Source organism: Alligator mississippiensis, chromosome 1 (assembly GCF_030867095.1).
Source record: "Alligator mississippiensis isolate rAllMis1 chromosome 1, rAllMis1, whole genome shotgun sequence".
Classification (NCBI taxonomy): Eukaryota; Metazoa; Chordata; order Crocodylia; family Alligatoridae; genus Alligator; species Alligator mississippiensis.
In genome coordinates, this window is record NC_081824.1 from 124,251,351 (window position 1) to 124,265,045 (window position 13,695).

A 13,695-nucleotide genomic window follows, 5' to 3' on the forward strand; every position below is an offset into this window, starting at 1 on the left:
ATAAAGCCCTGACCCTTTCTACCTCGCGTTACACATATCCATATCCTTAGAGCTCTAGATTCAGGCAAAAAACATGGTAGCACAGAACTAGTCCAGTGGCAGTCAATCACCTCTTTGAAAAAAGATGATAATAAGGTTTTAAGATAATATTTGAAAGTAGGATGGAATTAACTTTTCTAAATTTATTGTGCAGACATACACTGAGCAACTGAAAACTATATTTTTTTGAGAATTACTATATTCACCAGAAAGCCAGTTCCTAGAAACTAGTTAGAATTTTAAACCAAGATTTTCAAAGCTTCCTAATAACGCTGCAAATTCAATTTCTGCTAAAATTGATGGCAATTACTACAGAGTAAATCAGCTTTTCAAAAAAACCCAACAGCTTGGGAGCCAGGTCTCAAATATGAATAAAACTAGTAGTCACAAGCCCATGTTCTGCCTATTTGAGGCAACCAAAGGAGACTTCATCACAACAGATTATGCAGAGGTCCTGCTGGGTTCCTATTTGGAGGGCAGAGGAAGGAGTTAATATAGCCCTCCCCTGGGCATTGTATATTAAAGCACAGACATGTGTTTATCCCCAAGTCCCAGTTACACCACAATATCAGAACCTTACCTTTTATTGACAATATTTAGCACCGTTAGTTGTGCCTGTGACTTCATGACTAGTGATGTGATGTCTGCCTAAGACTGTTCACACTCTACACCTGAGAGAACAACTAGGCTGAAGCTGGGATAAGAAGGTAGAATCTGGCTGACAAGGATGGGCTTAAGGATCTATTTGCAAGACTGTCTCCCTGAGGTGGGGTTTAGACACACCGCAGTAGTGGTGCCCAGCACCCCACGGAATGGATGAGCGGTGCCAGATCAGTCTGTGGGCTGGATTAAGTCCATGGGCCCTGTCCTACTGTGTGATAACAGTGTGCCCAGGGCCCGAATCCACCACATGGCAATAGCCCACGTAAAGCCCAATGCAGCCACATGTCAATGGCCTTCCCATGGCCCAGTGTAGCCACACGGGCTGGTCTGATCTCTCCACATGGGGCCTAATCCAACTGCACGGGGCTTAAAATTTTGGCAGTTAATTGCCACTGCTCCCCTACCACCATATTTCTGGACCCAGGGGGAGCCCTGCAGGCTAGATGATATGGCTCCATGGGCTGGATTTGGCCTGCAGGCCAAGGATTGAGCATCCCTGTGCTGCAGTGTTCCTCTCTGGTCTTTCAAATCTGTTGGTCAGATTTGGAAGGGGAAAGAAGCAAAGGTCCTTTCCCAAACAGTCAACCACCCATAGGTCCAAAATGAGGTGCCACTAACTGTGAGGTTCTGTGATATTCTTCCTTATGCTTTGGTAGCAGTAGCTGAACAAGCAACGCATTGACATGAATAAAGCAGTTACTCTTTCAGACCGTTTGCCAGCAGGCATCACTATATCGGTTTATCCTTGCTTGATGTTTTCAAGGTTTTCTTCATTGAAAGTTTTCTTTAATGAAAGTTAAGATTCTATAGAGCAAAAATGACTACACACTTGGAAAAAAATCATGTTGGGTCACTGACCCAGTGTAACCTACCTCAATTTGAGCCTTATTGTGACCTACTAGCTGCTTTGGGATGACTGCACAATACTAGGGATACAAATACATACATTTTACTCTCTGGTTCCATTTGCCCTACCTAGCTCTTCAGTGGCAGAACACTTGAACTTCTCTAGCTCTGACAACTCCTCAGATATCTTACTGTACCTTTCTGAAATTGAAATTAAAGCAAGAGAAAATGTACAATGATAATCAAAGCAGTGTGACTATAAAAGGCCATACTACTCTCCACTATGGCTAGAAACCAAAGCATAGCAAAACAATCTGAAAGCCTGGAATGATGCAAGAAGTATTTGGAATTACATGAATCTCTACCTCGAGTTGTTCTTGGGACAGATTCCACTAAAATGATGTTCTAGTTGAAATGAGGGGAAGAAGAATGTAGCAAGCAGACCTTGGAGAATCAACCTGCACTTCCATCCCAGAGCCTGATCTTAGCACTCCGCTTCAGTTTGAAGAAGGGGCCATGCTGAGAGCTCTAGACAGAAGCAGCAGAGAGAAGAAACAAATAACAGGAGCCCTCTCTATCTTGGATTGTTCAGCACTGTGGAGAACTGTCCCATTAAGGGACTCACATTGTATAAGGCAGCTGGAACTGAGACTAAATGAAGAAGGTCTACTGAGTACCTTGTTTAAGAGGAATTGCCCTATTTACTTAAATCCAAGATGAGGTGTCCCCCCAACATTGGGGGAAGCCTCTTGTCTTGGATTTCAGTAAGAGATGACGGGGGGGAGGGGGGGGAGCAGGCAGGCAGATGCTGCAGCTGCTGCCTCTACCTCTCTGCCTCTCCCCCACCCCCCAATTTTGTGTCTCTAGGATTGGCCTTCTTAGCCATCAATGGACTCATTTACAATCCTTTACCCATGGGAGTGATAATCCTTGATCAGGGGGGATCGCCACCAACAATAAGTCTTTGTCCCCCTCCCATAGTCTCTACTCCCCTACCTGCCCCTGTCCACAGCACCAGGCCCCCTGCTGCCCACCACCTTCCCCGCCCCCATCTTCCCTCACCCTGCAACCTCTGCCCCCGCCTGCCAAAGCCAGAGCAAGGGCGAGCATTAAGGTAGAGCAGAGATGGCAGGGGCCTGAGGCTGCAAGGGAGACAGGCAGGAAAGCAGAGGCTGCAGGCGGAGACAGAGGCTGTGGGGGACTTAGATGGAGGAAGTGGGGGAATAGAGATCCAAAGCTGGAGGTGGGGGGCAGGCACAGCAGGAGGCAAGTGATGGGGGCAGACTGGTAGCAGAAGGCAAAGTATGGGGGGCAAGGGTTAAGGGTCGAGCTGTTTGTCTCCCCTCCAATGAGCCCTGCCTATAGGTAAAGCTGAGGGTTGGGGTGGTATGCTCAGCCCTTAGCATTATAGAAATTCTGGGGTGCAGAGCAGGTTATTGAACTAACAGGGAGTTAAAAATGACCGTCTTTGCAAGAGTGCATAAAACTGAGATATACTGGATTAGTGTTGATTTTAAAAAAAAGTACACATGTACTGTGCATGTCAAAAGTATTCACACTAGAACTGCTTATGCATGAAAAGACAGAAGTACACAGGACATTTTAACTTTCCATCTGACTGTAAAATGTGCAAACTCAAATCTATATAATATTACATTGTTTTTCTTGGCAACTCCATTTGATCTAAGGCAGTGCCCAACCTTTTCACTCTATGGGCCAGAGTGGTGCCTAGTCCATTGCCTGAATCCAACCAGTGGTCTCAGTTCGGCATGCAGGGGGAGCCTGCCCTCAGTCCATCTGTGTGGAGGGAGGGGGCATGGCCCAGTCCCAATCTGCCCCTGCAGGGCTTGGGAATTTGGCAGTGGGGGAGGGGTGGCAGTATTCATTGCCACTGCTTCCCCATCCCCACATTTCCTGGCCTGTGGGGAGCCCCACAGGCCAGATGCCATGGCTCCAAAGGCCAGGTCTGGCCTACAGGCTGGGGGCTGAGCACACCTGGCCTTAGGCTAACCTCAAAGTACATGAGCCAGAGGTCCTTCTGGCCTTTAGGAAAAAAAAGCCTTTTCCTTCATTTCCAGTATCAACTGTGGGCTTGAGCCATATACTCTTAGTATAGTTTCTAGTCTTCCCATTCATGCGATCTTCTATTTCTTACTGATGCAACACTATATGATTTTAATGTATGTTACATATATGCAAGCTCTAAAGGTTCAAGCCTTTGTTTAAAAGCCAGAGAGATGCCTTGAGACCACTCAAAAATTGGAACGACTTTGGCAACCAGCTTATGAAATAGTTTCATGATAGGCACTACAGTAATGTTCTGGGATCTTGCCTGGCTTCCAATAAGTTAACAAGAGGAATTCTGGCAAACTACACTAAACTTAGTGCATAGGATAATTAAATATAGTCACTTACATCAGTGTAAAGCGAGTATAAAACGCTACTGAAGAAGAATGGCAATATTCAACACTTATACTAGTGACTGCACAAGAAGCTGGACAACTGATATCAGTTTTCCAGCCGTAAAGTATTTCGGGACTTAGTTACCTGTAAGACAACAACACTAGCTGGTCCACACCACCGCAACAAAGGCCTTTGAACTGGAGGTCCCTCACTGAAAATGGGAGAGAACAGCTTTCTGAAGGCATTAGAGCTTGTTCCCTCCTCCTTCTGTCACAGTCTGGATTTGTTAGTCTTTTGGTTATCTTGCAATGCCCATCTCCCCCACCCAGCTTTCTGAGAAGGGATGAGCTGAACAGGCTTGTGTTTGTTAATGTGGATACTTCTGTCATGGTGAGATAAAGAGTCCTGTATACTGTGTTAAGTACCTTAGATGTCATGTACCAAAAGCAGAAGATGATTACCACGTATTTTTCTAATCAATCTAAATAAAATAGCCATGCAGTGGAATATGATATTATACTAATCCTTCCCAATCAAAGACACTTAATAATACTTAGTGGGTTTTTTACAAAATGATTTCAAAACATTCCACAAAAATAAAAATGCAAGTGGAGGAACTGAGGAACAGATTGTGTATGTCCAACCCATATGGAGCAGCATTAGTATTTGGAGTAGACTTTCAATGTCCCAACTTCATCATCTCAGAAAAGGGAATGTTGTTCTTTCTTCTTACAGGCATTAATATGCTGGATTACATGCTTTTTAAAGACAATATGTTTTATGAGGCAACTTCTATCTTAAAAGGTCCTAGAGAAGATGATGAGTGCTAAAGACTTTTAAGAGAAAAACTAATGTCTGCAGTGACTTGTTACACAAGTACTGGACTGGTTACTGCAGAGTCCTTCAATTGTAGTGGGGCTGCTTTAAATGAATGCAAATTTGATGAGAGTGGCAGAGGCAGACTTTGGCCCACAGCTGTTTTTAACGAAAACAAACAGCTCCCAGGTCAAAACACCAAGTTTCATGCTTTTAAGGGTGCTGCTCCAGAACATGTGTCAAAATACAGTTAGCTACTTCACATCCGTATTTATAGGATGCCCTGAAAATACGTTTACCATAGCAACATCTAAATGGGCAAGAAGCAGATTTAAAAAAAGAAGAAGAAAGCGAACGAGGAAAAACAATTCTGTAGCCTTTTTGTTCATAAAGTCAATGGGAGTTGGATTGGTCCCAAACACATTAGCCCATCCTGGGGCTTTTGTAAAAAGCAAAGAAGAAAGACAAGTGGAAAAACCTGGCTTATGCCTGGATTCACATTCCACTGGGGGCAGAGGTTGAGGCTTGTGAAAAGTTCGGAGGGGGGGAACCTTCTAAAGGCGGATGCATGCGGTGTAATTTGCTTTCCTGTTGCTGCAGGCAATTTGCCTTGTCGTAGGAGCCCTTTATGAGTACACAGAAAGGTGGTGCTTGGACAAGAAGGGAGAGCGTGTGTGTCCATGGAGGAGCAGCTGCACAGCAATTCATAGGGCTCCAGGAGCTAGAAAAGGGGATACTGTACTTAGCATAAACACCCCCACTCCCCCAACACACTTCTAAAATGCTCTGCCTTTAGAAGGATGCTGCATGTTTTAGCCCTTAAGTTACCTACGTTCTACACCACTGATTCTCAACCAGGGCACCTTGAGAGCCTTTCAACGGCACCACCAGGGGGCCACGCCACATTGGCGCCGTTAGGTGTGTCACTGTGATTCACAAGCTAAACTCAGAGATTTCCAATAGGGATCCATAAGTTTTAAATATATGCCAACCTGCCCTGGTCTCTCTGAAATCTTAGCCAACAGAAGAATGACTATTGTTTTTCCACAAAGAAGCCAAGTTCAAAGGAAGAGCTGGCATTTCCAAGAGCCACCTAGAGCCTGATGGTTCTCAGCTGGGGAAGCTGAGGCAGCAAGGGGAGCCTCAAGATCCCTCCTGGCATGCCACGCTCTGGGGTGCACCTATGTGACCCTCAAGATAAGCCCAGAGGTTCCCAAGGGGGGGGGGGGGGGCTGACCTAGGGTGGCCTTTCCCAGCTCTCTGCAACAGGGAAAGGGCTCTAGAGCCTACAAAAGGAGGGAAAACTAGGTGCTGGCATTACCCAGGGGTCCTTCCAGCCAAATAATTACAGAAAATGAGGCTTGGAAGGGGACCTCAGGAGGTCACATCTAGTCCAACCCCCTGCTCACAGCAGGAGCGTCTCCAACTAGATCATCCCAGCCACAGCTTTGTCCACCCAGGTCTTACAAACCTCCAAGGGTGGAGATGGAGCAGCCTGTTTCAGTGCTTCACACCCTCCTAGTAAGAAAGATGCAAAACAAGCAAACAAACAAAAAAACCTCCCCAAACTAACCTAAACTTCTCTTACTGCAACTGGACACCATCGCTCCTCAGTCTGCCATCTGCCCCCACTGACAACAGTCCAGCTCTATCCTCTTTGCAACCCCACCCCGCTTCAGGTAGCTGAAGGCTGCTATTGAACCCCTATCACTCGGGCTCTTCTCCAGTAACGAAGCCCAGTTCCCTCGGCCTCGCCGCGTCCCTCGCCGTTTTCACTGCCCTTCGCTGGACTCCCTCCAACTTACCTGCAACATTTCTGCAGTGGAAGACCCCCCCCCCGGACACCGGCCTCCAGATGTGGCCTCACCAGTGCCGAACAGGGGGAAGAAGCGCTTCCCTGCAGCCCGGCGCGCGGGAGCAAGGGCTCAGCCCAAGTCCGGGGCGCTGCGGGACCCCCGGGGTCCGCGACCGAGGCGGCGGCTCCAGGCTCTGCCCCGGCTGATGCTGCTGGCGGCCCCCGCCCGCTCGCCCGCGGCCCCGCTCACCTGCGCTCATGCCCCCGCGGCTGACCGGCACGGGGCGGCCGCCCTCCCTGCTGCCGGGCCGGGCTCCGCTGCTGCCGCCGCCGCCTTCCCCGCGGCTGCCTGCTCGGCGGCTCCTTCCCCGCCTCCCGCTCAGCTGGAGCTGCCTGGCCCGCTCCTCCCCCGTGTGCCGCCGGCCGGGCGCGGGGGGAGCCGGGCGCTACGTCTGGGCAGACGGGAGAGGGAGCGGGGCTTGGGGACAGCTGCTCGGACCCCTACAGCCTCCCCAGGCACCCCCTCACTGGCCCTCTTCCTCCCCCTGACTCCTCACAGCCTCCCCCCTCCCCCCCGGCAGTCCCCTCTGCCCCGCACAGCCCCTCACTGCCCCTCGTCCTCCCCCTGATTCCTCACTGACCCCCCCCCTCCCAACACACATAGACCCCCACCGACCAGCCCCCCCACTGCCCCCCAGACAGCTCCTCACTAGCCCTCCCAGCCCCAGGGAGTCTGGGCCCCACTGAACCAGACAGCCCCCCACTGCCTACCCACCATGAACAATATGCGACCCCAGAGGCCACGTGGGGGGGCACGGCAACCACTGGCAGGTGGTGGGGGTGATGCAGCGGCAGCAAGCGAGGAGTCCCTGTAGGCAGCCACACAGTGTTGGCAGTGTGGGTGGGAAGCACCAACCGGCAGTCAGTGATCACCGGCGGATGCCGCCGGCAGCATTAGCAGCACTTTTCTCAGGGGGTGTACCGCCAATCTCAGGGGGTGCACGTGCACCTGTATGCACCAATGCTAGGGTGGCCATTCATCCGGTTTTATAGAAGACAGTCCCATTTTCTGGTCTTCTGTCCTCTATTGTTATGAAATGGGACACCTTTATGTCCTCTATTTTTCACCACTCGGCACCCCCCCCAGCCACTGACACCACTGCAGCTGACTGCAGGAGCTCCCCATTAGGCCTGCCCCCACTACCAACACCACTGCAGCTGCCTGCGGGAGCTGCCCACTCAGCCCGCCCCCACCACCAACACTGCCACGGCTGCCTGCAGGAACTCCCTGCTCCTCACCACCATGCCTCCACTGTCGCCACCACTGTCACCACTTGTGGGAGCTCACCATGCTCCCCCAGCCTCAGGAGGCACATGACGTTCATGGTTGCACTAAATGCAACTGTCCTCTATTCTTGAGGTACCTCAATGGCCACCCTACCAGACAGCCCCCCCTGACCTGCCCAGACAGCCCCCTCACACCCCACTGACCACCAGGCAGCCCCTCACTGCCTTCCCAAGATAGTCCCCCCACTGATCCAGATAGCCCCTCACTGAACTCCCGCAAACAGCCTGCCCCATTGACTCAGATGGCCCCTCACTGACTTGCTCCACCAGGCTTTAAACTAAGCCTGCCGGGGCATGGGGGGACTAATGCCACTGCTGGCCCACTGAGCTGCCCTTGCAAAGCCAGCAGGCCAAGGCACATAAGGGATCCCACCCCAGCCCCAGCCCTGGAACAAAATGTAGGCAGGGCAAGAGCCCCCAAGGGGACACTTGCGTGTCTATACACAAACGTCAGGAGCCTGGGGAATAACCAGGAGGAATTTGTTCTCCTGCTAAATGCAAAAAACTATGATGTCATTGGGATAACAGACCTGGTGGGATTCCACCCATGACTGGACCATGGGTATAGATGGCTATACCCTGTACAGGAGGGATTGAGTGGACAAATAGAGCGGGGGCGTAGCTCTCTCTGTCAAGGAAAGCTACGCATTCCTGCAAGCCGACATTGGCACCCAGGGTGGACGACTTGAGACCCTCTAGGTTAAAATCCATAGGGAACACGGTACAGGGGATACTATGGTGGAAGTCTACTACAGACCCCCTACCCAGGGTCAAGACCTTGACCAGGAGTTTGCCAGGGAATTGGCTGAGGCCATGCGCTCCCAGTATATGGTTGCCATGGGAGACTTTAACTACCCAGACATCTCGTGGGAGGAGTGCTCAGCCAAATCCGAGCAGTCACAAAGCTTTCTCTCGTGTATGGATGACCTCTATCTGATGCAGGAAGTCTACGGGCCAACAAGAGGTAAAGCGCTGCTTGACCTCATACTGGCAACTGGGGACAACCTAATCAGCGACCTAACAATCAAAGGGAAGCTGGGTGACAGTGACTATGACCTGATCACCATCTGCCGTAAAGCTGGCAAATCAGTCAGTAATATAGAAGTCCTCAACTTCAGGAAAGCTGACTTTGACAAGCTAAGGAGGCTTGTCAGAGAGGCCCTAAAAGGACACAACCCAATGGAGAGGGGAGTTCAGGACAAGTGGTTGCTCCTCAAGGGAGCAATCCTGGATGTGCAAGCAAAGTCTATCCTGTCTTGGAGGAAAGGCAGCAAAAGGGCACAGCATCCCCCTTGTGTGTCCAGGGAACTGGCAGACCTCCTGCGTCTTAAAAGGAAGACCTACAAAGGATGGAGGACTGGAACTGCCACCAAGGAGGAATACTCTGCTCTGGTCCGGACCTGCAGAGAGCAAACCTGGAAAGCCAAGGCTGTGATGGAACTCAAGCTAGCTACAAATATCAAGGACAATAAGACGTCCTTATTTAGATATATGGGGAGCAGGAGGAAAAGCAAGGGCAACATTGGGCGGTTGCTAAACCAGATGAGGCAACTGACAACCAGTGCCCAGGAAAAAGTGAACTTGCTAAATGGGTACCTTGCATCAGTTTTTCATCAGTCCCATGGGACGGCCCTGCCCATTATGGGTTTGGGAGGCCCAGGTGAGGAAGATTCCTTTCCCTCCATCGAAGCTGACCTTGTGAAGGAACACTTTGACAGGCTGGATACCTTCAGGTCAGCTGGCCCTGATGGGTTACACCTAAGGGTACTCAGGGAGCTGGCAAGCATCATAGCTCAGCCCCTGGCATGGATCTTTGAGAGCTCTTGGTGCTCTAGTGAAGTGCCTGAAGATTGGAAGAAGGCCAATGTCGTGCCTATCTTCAAGAAAGGGAGGAAAGTAGATCCGGCAAACTACAGGCCCATCAGCCTGACCTCTGTCCTGGGGAAGGTCTTGGAAACTATTATCAAAGAGGCTATCCTTAACAGACTAGCTAATGGCAATATCCTGAGGGATACCCAGCATTGGTTTGTTGTAGGTTGTTCTTGCTTGACCAGTCTCATTTCCTTTTATGACCAGGTGACTTATCACCTGGAAAAGGGGGAAGAGATTGACACTGTATATCTTGACTTAAAAAAACCTTCACTCTGGTATCCCATGATCACCTCTTGGCTAAACTGGCTAACTATGGCCTCAACCTCACCACGATCCACTGGCTGGGGGACTGGCTCCGCGGCAGGACCCAGAGGGTGATGGTCAACGGGAGCCAATTGTTGTGGTGCGCTGCGACCAGTGGGGTCCCTCAAGGCACTGTCCTAGGGTCTATACTACTTAACATCTTCATCAATGATGTGGACATTGGTGTCGGAAGTGGACTGGCCAAGTTTGCCAACAACACCAAACTCTGGGGTAAAGCATCCACACCTGAGGACAGGAGGGCAATCCAGGATGACCTTGACAGGCTCATGAAATGGGCGGACGAGAACCTGATGGTGTTCAACACCGAAAAATGCAAGGATCTCCACCTTGGGAGGAAAAACCTGCAGCATGCTTATAGGCTCGGCAGTGCTACACTGGTTAGCACTACAGATGAAAGGGACTTGGGGGTCATGATTGACCACAAGATGAACGTAAGCCTTCAATGTGATGCCTCTTGGCTAGTAAAGCAAGCAAAACGCTGGCTTGCATCCATAGATGCTTCTCAAGCAAATCCTGGGATGTCATTCTCTCATTGTACTTGGCCTCGGTGAGGCTGCAGCTGGAGTACTGCATCCAGTTTTGGGCTCCACAATTCAAGAAGGATGTGGAGAAGCTTGAGAGGGTGCAGAGGTGAGAGGCTGAGAGCCATGGGACTCTTCAGCCTGGAAAAGCGCAGGCTCAGGGGTGATCTGATGGCCACCTTTAAGTTTATCAGGGGGAACGTCTGTTCACCACAGCGCCCCAAGGGATGACAAGATCAAATGGTCACAAACTCCACCGCGATCGATTCAGGCTGGACATAAGAAAGAACTTCTTTATTGTCTGAGCCCCCAAGGTCTGGAATAGACTGCCACCAGAGGCGGTTCAAGCACCCACTTTGAACACCTTCAAGACACATTTGGATGCTTATCTTGCTGGGATCCCATGATCCCTGCTGACTTCCTGCCCCTGGGGCAGGGGGCTGGACTCCATGATCCTCTAGGGTCCCTTCCAGCCCAAATGTCTATGAAATCTATGAAATCACTGACTTCCCCAGATAGCCCCCCACATCCCTCCCAGACAGTCCCCCACTGACCCCCTCAGACAGCCCCCTCTGCCCCTCATAACCCCCTACAGCCTTCCCCAGACAATTCCATTGACCCCCGCCGAGAGCCCCCACTGCCAGTTAATCCTCTGCCTTTACCTTTATTCCACCCCCTCCCTTGTGTGTTTTATTCAATCAGTTTATTTTTAAATTTTCCAATCAAAACAGTTGACATGCTCAGTTTTGAGAGGCACAAGTTTTCCTAGGCCACAGACATCCCCTTTTTTGGTCGCCTAGGAAAGCTGGCACCTCTCCGAGGCACTTAGTGTCTCAGGTGCCACCCTGTCCTCACTTGTGCCTGACCTCAGATGAACTCCCTCTCACAAATTCTGTCTTCAAAGTGATCAAAGCTGACCTCAGGGCACATAGGAGGATCCAAAATTTAGAAAAGGTGGATGCACATGGGGAGGTGCCTCAGCACATATAACAACACCTGTTTTTCTCCAGTTAAACATAAACTAGAGGGTTTCCTAACAAGCTAGTGGCCTAGAGCTGTATTATTCAGTTTAAGATTGAAGCAAAAACAGATACAACTTCATTGGAATGAGTTAAAAACAGCCTGCAGGGCTGAGAAGTAGGAGTTTCATTACTGGAAGCAGTGAACAGACTGCAGAACAAAGGATTTTCATAGTTTCATAGTTGGTAGGGTTGGAAGGGACCTGAGCAGATCATCAAGTCCGACCCCTGCCATGGCAGGAAAAAGTACTGGGGTCAAACGACCCCAGCAAGGCGTTCATCTAACCTCCTCTTAAAGACCCCCAGGGTAGGAGCCAGCACCACTTTGCTTGGAAGTTGGTTCTAGGTCCTAGCCTCCCTGACTGTGAAGTAGCACCTCCTGATATTGGTGGAACATCAAGACCATTACACAGAACAGAGGGTTTTTCACACCTGTGGAGTTTAGAAAGGATCAGGTAGATTACAAAGAGCCATGAAGACAACTGACTCCCTCAGCACTTCCTGAGTAGAAATGCTGCTGCCACTGCCAGATAGTTGGTTTTAAACTTTGGGTGGACCAGGAACCAATCGAAGGAGGGTGTGAGTGCACCAGTGCACGCTCCCATTCTGCCCCTCAGGGTATTTCCAAACCCAGCCCTTTCCTTTCCAAGATGTCTCCATTAACATGACAGTTACTGCTCCACTTTTTCATAGGTTGTCATGCCTGCTGCACCATTCATATGCCTTATCACTATATGCATAGTTCTGGTCTGGCCCAGAGCAGCCCATCCTGATGTGCCACACACCCCCTCTCTATGAAGTCATAATTGTGATTGGTTTGTCAGATAGCTGTAATTTTCCTGGGAATGGATTCATCCCAGAAATGTACAATTTAAAGACCAGGAATGGGGGGGAAAAAAGAAAGAGTTGGTTGTGAGAAGCAAGGAAACAATGCTAGCATTGGAAATACATCAATTATAGTTTGTTTTACATTCATATTCTTTTGTCACATGTGCCATAGAATGAAGTCCCCCTTTGTGAACATTGCCAGGAAAAGTAATTAGCTTCTGTTACAGCTGGCAGAGGAATGCTTTGTCGATCTCCTGCTGTGTGGACTAATCCCAATTTTGTAGAGAAAATTGATTTGTCTTGCTCTTTGGAGGCCATAAAATATTCCTTTAATGTCCCTGGTTGTCCTTTCCTCAGCACCTAATTCCATCCACCAAAATGGCTGTACAATGTATGGCAAGAAAGTGACTGGCCATATATGTCAAAGGAAATCCAGTGAATGTGCTCACCGTGCTCCCAGCTGTTTAACTAGAGCACTGAGGCTAAAATGAGAGAGGGAGAGTTAATGGTTAGGACATACAGCCTCCTTCCTTGGATTGTGGCAGACTACTCTTCCTTGAGTGAGCAGCAGAGTTCCCTATCCTGGTTACACCTACTGTAAGCATTGTTAACATATGAGATCTTCCCTATCTGTGAAGGGATAACCTATAACTGATAAGGAAATGGCAAAATTATGACTCATATGGCTGTCCAGTAAGGGAATGGAAGGTCACCCAACCAGAAAATAATATTAAAGCTAAGAAACTCAGGACTATTCTTTCTAACCCTTGATAGGAAGTATTAGTGAGGAAACCAGAAGTTTGTAATGGAGAGAGAACTTGCAGTAACACACCTGTTTACTTTATATTTGCCTTTTCATGAAGCTTTCTACATTAACTCCCATCTTCCATGCTGAGTGCATCCAAAGTGATACAGTTCTTGAAGGGACCAGCTCTAAGTCAACTCCAGTAGCTTCCAATTCTTTTATACTTCTGTTTTGTTGTAGCTTAAATCATCAGAAGAACTCTTCCGAGTTGTGAGCTATAGGAGGAGGGGAGGTCAGTTGCAACTCCCTACCATTGTACCACATTTTGATAAACACCGTGGTCTGTTGTAAAGTGCAAAGGCCAGAATAAGAATCTGATTTAGTACCAATCAATATAACTAGTGATGATTAAAATATATTTCTGGAATCCATACACTGTCAAATTAGCTTGATACAGAACTCTATTAGCAATTTTGC

The 13,695-nt window shown here is 49.3% G+C and overlaps 1 protein-coding gene across 3 annotated transcripts in view; it reads right to left on the reverse strand.

Annotated features, from left to right (window-relative positions):
- PLAGL1 (PLAG1 like zinc finger 1) overlaps positions 1-6,948 on the reverse strand; it is an 88,226-nt gene extending 81,278 nt beyond the window's left edge. Inside the window, exon 1 of one of the 3 annotated variants that reach the window (XM_019488378.2) lies at positions 6,813-6,948. In XM_019488378.2, the coding sequence (XP_019343923.1) occupies positions 6,813-6,822 (10 nt within the window). In that variant the 5' untranslated portion in view covers positions 6,823-6,948. The remainder of the gene's footprint in view (positions 1-6,812) is intronic. The other 2 variants (XM_014605494.3, XM_019488381.2) reach the window with 2 other exon arrangements.
- Between the last annotated feature and the right edge of the window lie 6,747 nt (positions 6,949-13,695).